At 33.2% G+C, this 17,821-nt stretch overlaps 2 protein-coding genes across 2 annotated transcripts in view; one reads left to right on the forward strand and one right to left on the reverse strand.

The window, feature by feature from the left end:
* The first annotated feature begins 335 nt into the window (after window positions 1-335).
* Window positions 336-17,821, forward strand: part of LOC125813773 (60S acidic ribosomal protein P1-like) — a 102,801-nt gene continuing 85,315 nt past the window's right edge. Inside the window, exon 1 of the mRNA XM_049493243.1 lies at window positions 336-341. The gene's annotated coding sequence lies outside the window, so the exon portion shown is untranslated. The remainder of the gene's footprint in view (window positions 342-17,821) is intronic.
* Window positions 6,473-10,022, reverse strand: LOC125813995 (LRR receptor-like serine/threonine-protein kinase GSO1). The gene is made up of 2 exons (XM_049493473.1): window positions 6,995-10,022; window positions 6,473-6,865 (listed from the first exon to the last, which is right to left on the reverse strand). Exons 1-2 carry the CDS (start codon window positions 10,020-10,022, stop codon window positions 6,513-6,515), a joined length of 3,381 nt encoding a protein of 1,126 aa, XP_049349430.1. The 3' UTR covers window positions 6,473-6,512.

The raw sequence follows: 17,821 nt of genomic DNA on the forward strand, positions 1-17,821 counted from the left end.
TTTATTTCTGCATGTATATATTGTGACATATTTAACACAATCGTTTTGTTGAAGTTACATTATCTGCCTAATTACAATATCTTTTGCAGAAGGTAATCTACAATAAAAGGTTCCAACTTATACAATAGGAGTTACATGTAGGGAGAAGATTAGGAAGGAAACAATCCACCGTCTTTTCACCTTTAGGTAGCTCATAGCTTTGGAACATGTTCTTTTACACTTATTTCAGTATACATGTGGACGATGCCACTCTCACTTAAGGAGTTCCAATCATCACAAAGGAGAAGAGGTCCTTTGATCTCAATATTCTCCCTGAAAGTGTACTTTTCCAACTTTATCAAGTCATACATTGAACATTTCACACATGAATAAGTCCTTTATGTCTCCACCAATAATCAGTATTGAACGACATATAATTTCTTAATTCACAGAAGAAACTATTGTTCTATTGAAATACCGATAATTACATGAAGATATAGCTTGAAAGTAACTGAAGTTTATATGAAATACATATCATGCATGGATTGCTGAAACAAGTCTACTTGGGTAAGCAAATGTAATTTTTAATATACAACTGCTCTGCTGATTTAAAGTTCTCTCATACTTCATTCATGAATTGTTTCTAAGTAACTGCAAGCTTTAGTTAGACATTTTTTTATCGAGAATTTGAATCTTATAGGAGGATTTAACACTGCACACACTGCTGCTAGGAACAACATAGTAATTAGATTTTGAATTTCATTAGCGAAGTTATAATGGTACTATTTAATTAGCTGGAATAGGATTGTATGGTGTTAGATTTCCATATTAATTTCAGGGCATATATCATGCTGCAATTAAATTTAGAGGACTTGATGCCGATATCAATTTCAATGACAATGACGATCACCATGATCTAAAGCAGGTGTGTGGGATAAACAACCATTGATCCATTTAAGTATGAAAGCTTTTTTTGCACTTAGAAAACTGAATTTGGTTCACTATTATTCGTGAAGTGCAGCTTGACAAAAATAAGGAATAAGTCTCCCCTATCACCAACTTGTACCTTCTTTCAATGCACATTATTGTCTTGTGACTGGTATGTAGATGTCGAGCATCTCAAAGGAAGAGTTTGTGCATATATTTGATATATTAATGTCAGAGCACTGAATTGTTTAGATAAAGTTTAAAATACCGTGGAGTCAAATTGAACAAACATGCATGATGGGAGGCCTGGAAGGGGCAGTAGCTCAGAAAGAAGTGAGATATTACTTATCACTCCCTATAGCTTATGCATGTCCTATATGATATTTTGTTTTTGTTTTTATTGCAGCTTTGAAACTTGCTCCGAATGTACTGCTAATGAAATGTGGCTTTTATTCCATGGAATAGTAACACAATAGTTAAGAATTTCCCATTCAATGTCATTTGTCAATGATGATGAAGCATGGAGGTAACTTCACAGTTGAACAGTTTGTCAGGCTTCGTTGTGAAGACATATTGCGAGTTCATTACTTTATCCCTCTCCTCGGGGTCCAGTTTCAAAATGTACAGAGGTTGTTGATGTATTTAAGCTGAAACCGTGACAAATTTATTTATCATATCAAAGCTTGAAACAACAAGATGCCTAAGTTCGTTTGTGAAATGCAAGATGAATATTCACTTTGTATCATTTGAGTTGAATAACTTGTATTATATGAAGACCAAATAACTATTGGAAGAATCAATGAAGTTACTACTATGATACAATGTTATGTTAAGAAATTTCAGCAGAAGCTTGTGATATTTTTGCTTCAACTGTAAGTTCTTATTTACCAATTTTTTGTTGCTTCAGTAAGTAGTAAACTATATACCAGTGGAATCAATTCTCCGATAGACAGAAGCTTATATACTTGCCCATAATTTTTTTTAGTTTTATTCTAAACTGAAGCTTATAAGTTGTCTGAAAAGCTGTATAATAGAGATAACAACAGTAAATTAGAGAAACTAAGCCAAAGTAATTAGGAATAATTACTTGGGTGAATCCATTTTAAAAAATAATTACTTATTTTAAATATACTCTCTATTTATTACCATTTATAACAATATATAACAATATTATATATTTTATTAGATTTCTGTTTTTTGTCTCGCCTCTTTCTCCTTTTTATCTGTCCCCTCTTTCTCTCTTTTTTTGCCTCCATGTGCAAGGTGTCAATTTTTTAATATTATAATTGAAAGATCCACAATCTTCGGCCATACATTCAGTTCGTTATGCCTCTAAAAGGGAGAATAAATTCCTGAGTTCATTCTTTCTCTATTTGTCCCTGGAAATTAAGTTGTCAACCACTATAATTTCTGAGCTTATGTTCTTAATGAATAAAATATGTATTATACATGTCTTATAAATTGAAGTAAACTAATACGGTCAAATTAATCATTTTTTTTGTTCCGAAACATCAGCAATAAATTACAAAATGAATTAAACTTGAATTAAAAATGTATTATACACATATTAAAATTGAATTAGAAGAGAAATAAACACGAATACAAAATGTAGCAAATGAATGAGCAGTCAATGATTCGTAGACTGAATAAAACTTGTATCAATAATTAATTAGACAAGTAATTTAATCGTAACAAATGAAGAAACATAATAAACTGTCAAATGAATTAAACTTGAATTAAAATGTATTACACACATATTAAAGTTGAATTAAACATGAATGGAAAATGTAGCAAACGAAAGAGCATTCTGTGATATGTAAACTGAATAAAACTTGTATCAATAGTGAATTAAACAAGTAATTCAATCCTAACAAATCAACCAATAAACTGCAAAATGAATTAACTTGTATTTAAAAGTGTATTACACAAATATTAAAGTTGAATTAGAAGAGAGAATTAAGCATGAATATAAAAAGTAACTAATGAAAGACTAGCCAATGATATATACAGTGAATTAAACTTATATCAATAATGAATTAAACAAGTAATCTAATAGTAACATATAATAAACTTCAAAATGAATTAAATTTGCATTAAAAGTGTATTACACAATATTAAAGTTGTAGAAGCGAGAATTAAGAATAAATGAAAAACGTAACTAACGAAAGACAAGACAATAATCTATAAACTGAATTAAACTTGTGTTATTCATGAATAAAACATGTATTTTATGTTTCTTATAAATTATTTTGGTTTGTATCATTAAGAACATGAGTGATGTTTGCAATATGTATTAAAAATATAGTGTGCACGTATTATAAATGTATAATAAGTGTGTTACCTAAATCATTTGGTTGGTATCACTAAGAATAGAGTAAAGTTTGCAATATATATTAAAAATGTATTGTTCACGAATAAAATTTATATTATATGTGTCTTATAAATTATTTTGATTTGTATCACTAAGAAAATGAGTGACGGTTGCAATATATATGTATTATAAATGTATTTCTCATGAATAAAACTTATATTATATGTGTCTTATAAATTATTTTGATCACTAAGAAAATGAGTGACGGTAACAATATGTATTAAAAATGTATTGTGCATGTCTTATAAGTGTATTATTAGTGTGTTACCTAAATTATTCTTGTTGGTATCACTAAGAAAGAAGTGAAGTGTGCAACATGTAGTACTTATAAATGTATTATTTATGAATAAAACATGTATTCTATATATCTTATAAATTATTTTGATTTGTATCACTAAGAAAAAAAAGCGATGTTTGCAATATGAATTACAAATGTATCGTGCCTATATTATATTATAAATGTATTACAAGTGTGTTACATAATTATTTTGGTTGATATCACTAAAAAGGGTGTGAAGTTTGCAATATGTATTATAAATGTATTGTTCATGATTTTAATACAATTATAAAACATATCTAATACAACTTTAATACAATTGCGATACAGTTCTATAAACTTTACCTTTTCGAGCTTCAATCTAATATTTCTCCTAAAATCAATGATAAACCAAAGTTTTCTTGAAATTGAGTTATAAACTCCAAACGTCGTTTTCAATTATTTGTAGGAACAATCTATCCAAATTAATTACTAATTCGTAAAATTCAAATAATTAATTCAAAATTTGAAGCTTTATAATGACCATCAATGGTGAATTCTTGTTGCTGTAATTTTAGAGATTTGAAATTTCTGCTTTAAAACATGATTTTGTACAAATTTTTGATATTTTTGTTCCTCTTCTCGTCGTGTTTTTGGGTAAAAATTGTGAAATATAGGTAAAAACTTATTTGAAGATATTTTTTTAAATGAAAAATTCAAAGAAAAAGAAGAATAAAAAGAAGAAGAAAGGAGGAAGAGAAAGAATGGCAAAGAAAAAGACGAGAAGAAGAAGAATAAAAAGAAGAAAAGAGGAGGAAGAGAAAAAAGGCAGAGAAATTGGCGAACATAAACTGTACAATTTTTTTAATTTAAAAAAGTTGTTATATTTAGTTAGAAAAATTATATTACCATAGATAGTAAATATTTTCTTAATGTAGCATATTTATGTGATTTACCCAAGTAATTATTGGAAACAATACAAAATATAAATGTTGGGGCCGTGCTCATACCTATTTAGTAGTATATATAAATATATGTCCTTTTGATTTTCATGCGCAAAGCCTGGTTACATCTTGTATGTATTACAAAAAAATTCCGCCAGAACTCTGGTGTCCTCTATTTCACCCAATTCACTGCGGATGGTTGCTACTGCTATGCATTGTCTTCGATTTACTTTTGATTCCGATGACTCCATCGATCTTCAGGTACCACCGCCGTTCCTAATTTCGCCTTATTTTTTGACGGAGTATTGGATTTTAAGGGCAATGTATAGTTTTCTAATAAGCGGACAGCCCCTTTTATTATCTTAGAATTTCAAAATTAGAGTGCGGGGAGAGGACTGTTGCTCTTCCTAATATCTCTACTCCTCAATCATGTTTGTGCTGTTAAATTTATGTTTCCTTGTTAGTCTAGCTAATTGTTTTCTTAAATTTCAGTTTCACTTTGAAAGAAGATCTGGGCAATGGACTTCAATAAGTTTCTGGGAATAGGTTTAGTTGGTTCCATATGTCACCCAACTAGGCATTGATCCTTCATCATATGCAAACCCTCGTGTATCATATTGTCTTTAAATTTTGTTTCCTTGTCATGTATAAAAAAATTGATTGACCAAAATAGTTTGAGGTGAAAAGAAGCTTAAGGGATATATTGCAGATTGTCTAGGAACCTGACTACTAGGTTTCATAATTCATATAACGTAGGTACAATGACAAATATATGTTACATTGAGATATTCATGTAGGGATATATTTATCAATTATCAGTATCATGATTGGTTGGAATAGTTCTTTTCAAGAAAATGTAAGCAAGTTATAGAACTCAAGCTTTTTGCAAAAGTTGGCTTTATAGTGTTAATAAAAAAGATTGTAGAGATTTGATTCTTTATAATGTGGATCTGACTGCGTTGCAAGCTCTATTACTAGAAGTCTTAGACTTATCAGCATAAGTGGTGTTGCTGCGAGAATATGTCCAATGCAAATTCTGTGAATAACTTTTTATTGAAATGTAGTCAAAATCTTGTGGGGATTGGCTTGTAATGCACATCCAAATCAACTAGATAAAATATCCAGAACAGGAATCTGCAATGTTTTAGTTGGGCTTCTTCTACCCTGATGATTATTTAGGTGTGTCCTGTATTATGCTCCGGTGTTGCAGTTTTCGTTACTGAGGATGTCTTTCATCAATCTGTCACTTGCAGTAGTCCTGCCAGTTTGTTCTTTCACCTCTTGCATATCTCCTTTCTACGGAATTCTGATTAATAATTCTCCAAGGATTATTACTGTACTCTCTCATCTGATTTTCCTGTGTATTTGCCATTCCTCCTGTGGTAACCATACCTGAGGTTTATCTACATTATTTTTAAGTATCTGCATGTGCATGATATACAATGATTGTCCATAAGCCATTTCTATTCATCATATCTATTTTTTATTTTCTTTTGTCAAAATAATTTAGTCACTGGAAGTTTGGAATGCAAAGAAGACTGGTAAGGTGGATGCATCACTATTATGACCAAATCCAACAAAAGCTTATCTTTATCTGCTGAATATGAAGTGCTATTTTCTTTTATAATCCATATTGTCATAGTCCATAAGATAAATACTAGCTTGTAGCAAATCTTTGTTCTTTCCCACTCTCTTTTTAATTTGATACCTCAAAACTGTTCAGATTTTCGAGCAGCTGGAGAAAGTAACAAGCAAAAGTTGATAAGGACAGTGGCCCATTATGAAAAGAGCCTATGGCTAGAACGAGAAAACTGCTTTTACCATATATTGATTTGAAACGCCATGCATTTTCTTAGTCTATATTATTGCAGTGGATGTCACAAAGTTAAACAGAAACACCCAGGATCGATTATGTTAGAATTTAGCCCTTGAATGAAAGGATGACACACACAAATCGAGAAATGGTTCAATTTTTATGTAAGCAAAGAAAAAAAAGATGTTGGAATTTGGAAAAGTTGATTATGGCTTTCACTATTCAAAGTTTCATTTCTTCTCTTTTACATCTATGATTTAACTCGACAAGAGACCTTACTACATCCCTCATTGCAGGCCTGGTGCTTGCCTCGAGTTCAGCACATTGAAGCGCTAGATACACCATTTTCAGGGCCTTCCATTGTTCTTCTATGTACCAAAAACTAATTTCTTCATCAAGCAAGTGAAGGAAATTGTTGTCGCTTCTGTGCAAGTTTTTCCTCACCCAGGAAACAATATCTAATCCTTCTTCAAAGCTGGGGTCTACTGGCATTTTTCTGCAGAAGAGCTCCAGTAGAAGAACTCCATAGCTATAGACATCACTTTTCTCTGTCAATTGAACTGAGTACGCATTCTCTGAATTGATGGACAGACAAGGAGAAGGAGAGGGGACCGGGGGAGAAAGTAATAAAATTTAGTAAATCATCAAAAGTAATCTGCCAACTAAATTATTACTGAAGACTAGCATAGTAACGTGTGGCTAACCTGGAGCAATGTATCCTAGTGTCCCAACAATTTTGGAGTTTGTCGAGTTTTCATCAGAGTCTGATACTGTTTTAGCAATCCCGAAGTCTCCAATCTTTGGCTCCATCTCAGTATCCAGCATTACATTATCTGATTTGAGATCTCTGTGAATGATTTGAGGGACAGAATCATGATGAAGGTAAGACAGACCTTGAGCAACACCAAGAGCAATACGATGGCGGGGCTCCCAGTCCAGGACTACAGGTGGTTTTCTCTGGTGAAGGACATCATGAAGAGTTCCTCCAGGGATAAACTCTGTTAGAATGAAGCCATATCCATGTCTGGTGCAGTGTCCTCCCAATCTTACCAAATTGCGGTGTCTGACAGAATTGAGGCTTCTCATTTCATCGCTGAATGCTCTCTGAGCTAAGTCAACCTTCTTGACAGCCCAAAGCTTTTTGGATTTCGCAGATTCCATCTTATAAACAGTTCCATGCTTGCCTCTTCCAATTACATATTTTTCGCTCCAGCCTTCTGTTGCACGTACAATGTCCTCAAAATTTATACGATCTGGCAGATCTTCAATTTCTGCCTCATACTTGACGAGCCGATGCTTATTCAGCAGGGAAGGGTGCTGAATCCGTGTCACTAGCAAGTATATTGCCGCAGCTATGACTGCCACGGAAAACACACCACTAATTACCCCAGCCAAGGTCCTCCAGTTTCTTTGTGATTTTTTCACATGCTTGCAGCTGCTACTTTCAGTGTATGATAAGCAGAGTCCTGGATTTCCCTGGGAAGTTCCTGGATGTGAACTTAATAGTTTTCCCCATGAAATGGGTACCTTCCCTGAAAAGTTATTAAATGATATGTTGAGAAACGAAAGGGACCTCATCTTGTCCATTTCTGACGGTATTGTGCCAGACAAGTTGTTGCTTGATATATCAAGGATTTCTAAATTGTCTAGATTGCTCAGACACCTAGGAATTTGACCACTAAACTTATTCATGCTCAGATTCAGTACAACATTAGGTTCCGTAAGTTTACTCAGGCTGCATGGAATTGAGCCTTCAAGCAAGTTGTCCCCGAGCTGCAGCTTTACAAGCTTTTGTGAGGAGGAGAAAGTGTCTGGAAGAGCACCAGAAAGTTTGTTGTCCTGGAGTAGAAGATTTGTCAGTACTAAAGATGATGCAATTTCTTTCGGAATTCTACCCGAAAGATTGTTGTTGCTGAGATCCAACTCTGCCAGTTTTGCAGAGTAACTCAACTGAAGAGGAATTTTTCCTGTCAGTCTGTTTGAAGAAATGTTCAATCTCACAAGATTTTGCAGCTTCCCCATTTCGGCAGGTATGGAACCAGAAAACATATTCTCTGAAAGATCAATTGTTGAAAGATTGGTCCAACAACCAAATGCTGCTGGAATCCTTCCTGCAAGCATATTTCCTCGAACATTCAAGTAAGAAATCTTCTCATTCTTTTCAATGTAGTCAGGAATACTCCCCTGCAGATTGTTGTTGGGGAGTTTTACCCTATAGAGGGATTCACATTTTGCTAGATATGTTGGGAAGCTTCCATTAAAACTGTTGTTTTCAAGAACCAGGACTCCAAGCCTGTTGCCATTACATAGTTCAGAAGGAATTGGTCCACTGAGGTTATTACAACCTAAATCAACCTTAAATAAGCCAGGAAAATTGTTTTTTCCAAGATTAGGTGGTACCTCCCCTGTTAGATTATTATGAGCCAAAGAGAGAAACACAAGTTTCGTCATATTTGTAATTCCAGGTGGTATCTTGCCGATCAATCGGTTCTCACTAAGATCTAGCTCCGCCAGTCCACTTATTCTGCCAGTGCATTCTGGAATTCGGCCCTGAATTTGATTTCCGTACACTTGCAATTTTATTAGGGAGTGAAGGTTGCAGAGCTCTTGAGGAATTTCCCCATCGATGAAGTTAGTGGCGAGACTTATCGCAACAAGAGAAGTGCAGTTCCCAAGTTCTGCTGGTAATGAACCACTAAGCATGTTATCATACAGAAAAAGCTTGTTCAGATTCTTCAGACGTCCAACTGATCTTGGAAGCTGACCAGTTAATTTGTTAACTGACAAATCAATGTAATTTATCTGAAGAGAACCACCAATCTTTTCGGATATACTACCATTAAATTTATTCAAGGAAAGAGCTAACTCTTGTAAGCTCCCATCCCATAAGGTCGCAGGAATTCCCCCTTCAAAGTTGTTCTCATCTAAATAGAGAAATTCAAGATTTGAAAGGTCCCTAAAAACCTCTGGTGAAATAACTCCTCCAAGATGAGCAGATGATGCAGAGAATGAAGTAAGGTTGTGACAATTGCCTAGGGTAATTGGCAAAGAACCTGAGAACCGGTTCTCATAAATAAAGAACTCGGAAAGGGAGCACGAGGATGGGAAGTCGGGTAGAGGTCCTGTCAGCTCGTTTGTGTAGAGGTGGAGATGTGTCAAGTTTGGCAAATCAAATAGCTCTTTTGGAATATTTCCACTAAGGAAATTGTTCCACAACCCGAGATGTTGAAGGTTTGTAGAAAGGCTTACCTCAGAGGGAATAGTGCCAGTGAGCTGATTTAAACCCAAATTAAGTTTTATGAGTTTGCTTGATTTGAAAATCTCAGGTGGGATGGATCCTGAAAATCTGTTTTCGTTGAGTAGAATCGTGTCAAGTTGGCTGCAGTTTGCGAGCATATCAGGGATGCCACCAGTGAAATGGTTGCCACTGAGATCAAGAGAGACCAAGCGAGGAAGACGGCAGAGATTAGGAAAGGCCTTGTCCAAGGTTCCAGGTAGCAATAAGTCTGTTAGAATCAATGATTTGACATGAGAAGTTATGTCTGAATAGCAGGAAACACCTTTCCATTGGCAGTGTGAGACAGACTGATTCCAAGGGAGCAATTGTTGAGAGAGCTCTGGAAGACTGCTCCGAAACCCAAGTAGATGAACAGAATCTTGAGGCCATGAGGTCGAAAAGACTGCAAATAAATTGGCAAAGAAGAGAAGGCAGTTAACCAGAAACAAGAACATCTCTGACCTCTTAAAACACTGAGCTGCTAGTTCAAGAACTAATTTTTGGTCTGAGGCGCCTGAGAATGTTGTTTCATAATATATGTCCTTAGCTAATCATATGCTTAATTAGTGTGGTATTTGGTAATGAATGACTTAGGAAACAACCAAAATAGGAGAATATTTAATGCTTTGCTTTGGCTGGTTGTTCAATAATTCTTAATGAGGGAGTCAGTCTCTGTCAGTTTTTTTTTTAATATAATACAGCACGTTTTTAGATCCATACTGCGATTATTTTATTGTCTGTCGGCCATGCGCATTTCAGGTCTTCAACCCACTCAGAGAGAGTCCACGTCCCCTTGACACATTTCCGATATAATAAATATTACAGAGTACACAAACTTTGTTCTAACTAGGAAAGAAACATTTCTTTTTTAAACGGACTAAAAACAAAACAAAAAGATTAACTAAAAATTGAGGTATATGAGAAACAGATTGATGAATCTAAAAATTTACATATATATTTTGGCCTTGAGCTCTGTAGCCCCTCTTTCCTCCAATTAACTTCCATACTTGATTTTCCCTTGAGGAGATTATATCAATCAAATATTTATGTTCAGAAATGAATTTGTATGCATTTCAGATGCAGTAATTATTATTGTCTTCTATAATTTGAGTTTGGTTTGCTTCTCATAACTCCATCAATCAACTGGTACAATGTCATTCCTAATTTCACTTTTTTTCTGTTTCCACGTTTCTAATTGCTTCTGTACCATTGAATCTTCTAGTTTTCAACTGCATGGACTTCCGCATTTTTTAGATCTTAGAAAAACTCTAACATTAGAAATTGCTGCTTATTTTCTTGTATTTGGAATGTAAATTGATTCAGAGTTTTCTTCAATTTTGATTAGAAGAAACTTTAGCCTGTCTTCAGGTGTGTTTGGTAGGAACTAGGAAGGAAAATAAGTGTGTTTGCTGCTTATTCCTTATGTTCAGTGAGCAAGCAAAAAATATTATCCTAAAAGCATTTCAATATAATCTAGACAAAAAAGGGAGGTGGAGGTGGGGTAGGGGTGTGGGGACGGGAAAATGTTTTCCTAAAAAATTGACTAATCGAACGTGGAAAAATTGAAAAATGTTTTTCTCTATACCAAACACATTTCTTTTATAAACTCATTTTAATTATTCTCTAAAAGCACATCATTCTGAGATGGTTACATCACTTGTTGCAAGTGTATCAACTCTTAAAAGAATCTGAAGCTGAGAATTAAGTGGAAAACAACCAAAGATCGATCTTTTGGCACATAAGTGCACTTTGCTAAGGGAAGAAGGTTGGGAATTGGGAGGATTGACCCCAAAATGGAAGCTGCAGCTCTACAAGACTGCGACTTGTCAACATATATGGTGTTGCCGTATGAAAACAATTTCAAGGTAATTTCTGGTAAGTAATTTGGTGTTGCTATCATCTTGTTTGATCAAAATCCAACAAGAGCTCCTTTTTTCTCCTGTTTTTTTTTTTAAGTCTTTGAATAATTTTTTAGAACCTGTGATGTGGTGATGTAGTAATCTGTAAGATCAGGACTAGCTTGTAGCAAAGTCTATCGGAAACAGTCTCTTTACCTCACACAAGGTAGAGGTAAGGTTTGCTACATTGGGTATGTTGTTGTAAATTTGGTTTTCACTTATCCTAGCTATTCTTTAACGAGGTTACTGTTTTATAGTTCCTCTTTTGAGCTGCTTGCATTAGCTTTGGTGTTAGAGCAAGCATCAAATTCCTGGAGTTCGTCTCAAATCTTTTGGCACAAAGGAGTACTTGCTAAGAGCAGAAGCTTGGCAATTTAGTGTATCTGTCTCAGAATGGAGCTTTATTATTAGAATACGAGACGTGTCAGCATATGTGGTGTTGTCTTATGAATATGTCCAATGCAAATTCTGGTGAATAATTTTAACGTGAAATTAGTCAGCATCTTGTGGGGATTGGCTTGTAATGCACTTCCATATCAACTAGCTAGAAAATATAGGAACAGGAATCTGGTATGTTTTAGTTGTGCTTCTGGGCTCTGATAATTATAGGTGGTGCGCATTGTATTATGCTCTCGGTTGCAGATTTTGTTACTGAGGTAAGTCTTTCATCTATTTGTCACTTGCACTAGACCTTCCAGTTTATTCTTGCATTTTTCCTTTCTATGAATTCTGATTAATTCTTCAAGGACTATTATTGTACTCTCCTGATCTGATTTTCTTATATGCTTTCACTGCTAAATGCTTCATTTCTACTCTTTATCTTTACATCATTGATTTAACTCGACAAGAGACATCCCTCATTGCAGGCCTGGTGCTTGCCTCGAGTTGAGCACATAAGCACTAGACCCATTATTTTCAGGGCCTTCCAATATTGTTCTTGTACATCCCAAAGACAAATTTCTTCATCAAGAAAACAAAGGAAATTGTTGCCTCTATGCGAGATCTTCCTCACCCAGAAAACAATGTTAATCTGGGTTTACTCAGAGCTTATTTGGCGCTACTATTGGTTTGTTTGTTATTCGAATTACCCTGCATAGAATAATTTCATTTATTACAGTTTTTATGTTAAGTGAACATTTTCCAATTGGATTTGGAGTTCAATTTATTTAATTGCAGCGAAGGTTGTAGTTGATGAACTTGCATGTCTTTTAAAGGAAGCGGAAGCTGTAGTGCAATCGATTAATTGCAGTTTGGTTCAAGTTGGGGAACTAAATGTTGACAATGGTACAAATTCGTTGGAAACCTGTCATGATGAAGTAAGATCCTTTTTTCCTTTTGTTAGCGAAAACATGAAAATAAAGAATAAGGAAGAACAACAATATTTAACGTAGTTTGGATCAAAAAGATCCTACGTCCACCAAAGAACACTGCACCAATATTTTATTTCACTCTACAAAGAATACAAGTGAAATACTACGAGAGAGAAGATCAAATGTCTTAGAAGGTGAGAAGGCAAGTGAGAGGATGCTTTGAAAATGAATTAAGAGCTACCTATTTATAGGAATGAATTCTTCCTGGAAGACATCACTATGTGTCAAAAATGTCAAAGTTAAACATGTGAAACCATTTTATGGTTTACCTAAATTTCGCCTACCAAGATACTATCTTGACTTTTTTTTTGTACTAATTATCTTCCTACCAAATCTTCATATTAATTCATCTTCCATTAAGTTTGATTCCATAAGGACCAAACCAACTCTTTCGCCTTTTAACTCGTAATGTTCACTCAAATTTCACATTTAAGTTATTAATACAGACACGGTTCATTCCTGTGTGCTTATTTCTTGAAGGAAAAAAAAATATCTAAAGGAATCATGATCTTGTGCGTGATCTTTTATAACAATGTAGGCAGAGCGTCGTCTGTTGATCCTCTCTAGTCTGTAAATATTGCAATAATGATGGCATTATTAGTATACTCCATGCTAAAAAGTGACGACACAATGCAGGTAATAATCTTTTTCCCTTGGGTTAGAGTTAACTAAGCATGTAATCTTTAATCCTTTTTTGCCTGTAACAGGAAAAGATTGTTTGTTCCCTTAACTGGAGATCTGGAAAGCTACTCCAGCATGTGGTCGTTGCGCCTTTACATAGACGATGAAATCATGCACAAAGCTTGGAAACTTGTCCGTTAACTCCTCCTCTCTTTCTGTTTCTTATTGGTGAAAGATCATCAAATATCTTTATGAACAAATTTCCATTCGCGGTACGGAAAAGGAACAGAAGAAAGGGGAAAAGTAATGGAAATTATAGGAGTTTGGGAGGTGAAGAAGATGATGATATTGTAGATTAGTAGTATTGATTATTGGTTCAAGTTATATGAATGTTAAATTCTGCTATGGCATTGTCAACAAATACCTTTTGCTTGCCAGTCTTTTTTTGATAATGATCATTGATCCCTATGAGTCGGGCTTGATAGAATTTGATCAATCTTATATTCCGTCATTAAGGGGTAGAACTGATCCAAGAATTTAATGATTAGAGTTATTTTTGTTTTTTTTTAGTTTTCCACTCGGTGTCCGGAACCTATATTGGAGCATCGACTAAATCTGAATCGTGCACTGCATGACCCATTCAAGGATAGCGCTCCCAACATGATTTTTTTCAAACCTAAGGCTCAAACTCAAGACCTCTGGTTAAGGGTGAAACAGTCTCACCACTACACCACAACCCAAGTTGATAGACTCTTTAAAATTTGATCAATCTTATACATCGTCGTCAAGAGGTAGAACTGATACAAGAATCTTATGTCGTTAAGGGGAAAACTTAATAATCTTCATCTTCAATCGTATAATTGTTTGTTACCATGTGAGTGGAACACTTTTTAAAGTTTTCATGTATTGAGATGTTTGTAGGCTAAACTTTACACAATCAATGTCCATTCTCAGAGTTTCAAATTTTAGAAGTAAAATTTTATGATGATGACAATTTTTTTCATAAATATGTGATCGAAAAGGAAAAGTGATTGGTTAGTATTATTTCTATCTCACATTATCAAAAAGATCACTTCAATTTATAGAAATAATTGAAAAAAGTAGTTGACAATAAAAAATTATTCCTTAATGGAACTTAAAGGGTATGAAATTGGATAATGCATTTTATTATATTATTCATATAAGATGAAAATAACTTACAACGAGTGAGTTGACTCCTACAACGGTTATTCTTTTATTACAACTTAAAACATAGGGGTTTTTTTTTCACTCAACTATAAAATTATAAGCCTCATTGAGACTCTCAAATTCAGGCATAATACATAAATTGGACTATTAACTTGGCTTCAAATTATAATTTTGATCTTTAACTTTGTCACTGCACAAGTAGGCACTTTAACTATCCAAAACTTAAACAAAAAAACACTCGAATCCTACAGCAAAATGCGTGAAATACACCCAAATTAGGCGCATCAGAGGTAAATTCGAGGGCCCCAACAGTAAAAAAAAATATTGAAAAGACTATTAAATCCTTAATCAATCCTTATATATATATTTTTTAATTTTTTTAATTAAATTTCACTTTATTCTCTTTCTAATTTTTTCAACATTTCCCCCTTTTTTTTTGCATTATTTGTTGTTCATTGCAAAATGCACAAATTGCAAGTGATATTTAATTATTTTTTGTTATTGTGAAAAAAAAGTTATAATGAAGTTTTTCTATTTTTCCCTGTATCTATTGTAAACAAGATGGGATGAGCATACACTTTAAAAATCGATGGCAATCTAAGTCCGAAGACTCTTAATCAGCCACTCCACACTTAAGGACTCCTTACATTTTGATTAGCTATAGATTGCTACTCAAACTTGACAAAAATCTTGAAAAAGTTCATTTAGACATTTTATCAAACAGTTTAAGTGCACCATTTTACTTAACAATTTTTAGCACTCTATGTTTATCTATTAGCCTCCGAAAATTCGTAATGACAATCATAATACACAAAGTATCCTTTTTTCTCACTAAGTATTTGACAACTTAAAAGCACAAATACACTTCAAACTAAAGCAAAGAAGAAAAAGCTAATTAATTGTCATGTATATATCTATGGGCTGCACTGAAATATTTTTGAAATAAAAACGTTAGTTTCCTCTAGTGATTCCCATATTGACTTGAACATCTGACCAACAGTATGCAATTCTTATTTGTAAAGTGTTGAACCTTAATACCTTGACTAAATTAAGGAAGAAGAATAGGTAATCGTTCAAGTATAGGAAATTTCTGCACATATCTTGAACAATTTTTTCTTGGATTTGAATACAAGGGGCATGAATTTTAGAAATTTAGATTAGGATTATTATTATTTTTAGAAGAAAGAGGAGAAGGTAGTAAAAAAAGTTCCCAAAAATGAATTTGTTTTCACTTAACCTTATTCTATATTATAATTTATTTTTATTATTTTTAAAATCTAGGTGTATTTATTTTAGTTAGTTGGCAGCAACTAAGTGGTTCACTTATCCACGTCAGAAGCATATGTGTATGACGTGTTTTTATCTGAAATATTTGACTGTTTTTTTTGTTTAAATTTTGGATAGTTAAAGTGTCTCTTTGTGCACTATCAAAGTTAAATGTCAAAGTTATAATTTGAAGTCAAGATAAATGTCATATTTATGTATTATGCCCTCAAATTCATATGAATAACCAAGATTGTTAGCTTAAGCACAGGGTGGCTGGATGGTAAGTAAATGTTGGACGGGGGCTAGGAAAGGATTCTGGTTGGAGGGGATAGAGGGGTTCAGGGTAGTGAGGGCTGTAGGGGGTTTTGGTTGGTGGGTCTTGAAAGGGAAGGGCTTGATTCTGATTGTTGTTTGCTTGAGAGAAGGGATAGAAGGGGGAGTTCTGTTCTGGATGAGAGTAGAGGATGGTGGAAGGGAGTTTTGTTCTGGATGAGAGGGGAGGGTGGTGGGAGATGAATGGGGGAGTTGGGTATCACTATACACATTAATCGGTCAAGCCTATATTGGCCATAAGGCCGATGTAGACAAAACCTATGTAGAAAAATTGATTTAGATCTCAACATAATCCATACGCTAGGTGTAAAGCCAAAATTTAGAAGAGAAAGTTACGTTTACTATGTAATCTTTTTTATATATATTTTGTTTTCATAAATTCAAAAAAATATTGTAACTGATTATAATTTAATAGTTTATTTTTCTTTTTCAATTGATTGTAATATTTTGTAATACAAGAATAAACATATACTATAAACTATTGTATGCTACATAACAAAACAAATGTTTAAATCTCTCTTATTGATTATATTTTTGTAAACTTTTTCAATATTATCAATTGTTACCTAAATTATCAAAATTATTCTAAATTGTTTTTTAAAAAAAATTAAGACTTCACTTCATTGAATACGCCAATTAGAGTCATTTTTATTGTAGACCCGTAATTTTTGACGAGGTTTTTCTTAGTATTTAAATATTCATTTTATATCTAAATTAGATATTCTTAATTTTATCTTATTTTAAAATATACGAAAACTACAAAAGATAGAGTCACGTTTTAGGTTAAATTACATTTTCAATTTCTTCAAAAGAAAAGAACATTTACAAAAAATAAATAAATATATGTTTTCTTTTAATTTAAATTTAATAAATAAGTTAGTTTTTCTTAATCATAATTTTATACTGACTATTCAATTATTATTTTTAATATCTTAGTAAAAATAATACATCACGTGTTTTAGATTCATGCCACAATTGGTTTTATAATATGTTTGTCGGCCGTGCTCATTTTGAGCCATTTAAGACCAGGACAAGTATCACGGATAGGGGTGTAGAAAATCAAATCGAAAATTGAATTAAATCACAAATCGAGAAAAAAACCCGACTAGTGGTTGGTTTGACTTGGCTTGATATTGAAAAAAAAAATCCGACTATATTTGGGTTGGTTTGGTTTTAACAAAAAAAATCAACCCGAGACCAAACCAACCCGACATTATATATATAATTTTAAAATTTTATTTTATACATAAAAATATATACTTTGATATAATTTTTAAATATTTCTTATACTTTTTCATAGTTTTTATCTTTTAATATATTATTTCAAGTTTGAAACTTAGAATAATGAAATGTCAAATTTGTCTAAGATTATAGTCCACAGATGTTGATAATTATAATAAAACTTAAATCAAAATCAAATTAATACTAATGCAAAAAGAAAATCAATTCAACACTAAGAATGACAATAATATTGAATATTTGTTCTTTGATTTTACATTGGTTTAGACAATTCAAACACATAATCTAATTTTAATTTCCTTTAATATTTAGTCATTTAACTAATGCTTATTAAACTTA

The sequence above is a fragment of the Solanum verrucosum genome, unplaced genomic scaffold (genome assembly GCF_900185275.1).
Source record: "Solanum verrucosum unplaced genomic scaffold, falcon-dt-bn FXZP01000205.1, whole genome shotgun sequence".
Taxonomy (NCBI): Eukaryota; Viridiplantae; Streptophyta; class Magnoliopsida; order Solanales; family Solanaceae; genus Solanum; species Solanum verrucosum.

Coding starts and splice junctions, on each gene's coding strand:
- LOC125813995 (XM_049493473.1), bottom strand. CDS start 10,022: ATGTTCTTGTTTCTGGTTAACTGCCTTCTCTTCTTTGCCAATTTATTT. Junction 6,866..6,994: donor ACTAGGATACATTGCTCCAG/GTTAGCCACACG, acceptor CCATCAATTCAG/AGAATGCGTACTCAGTTCAA.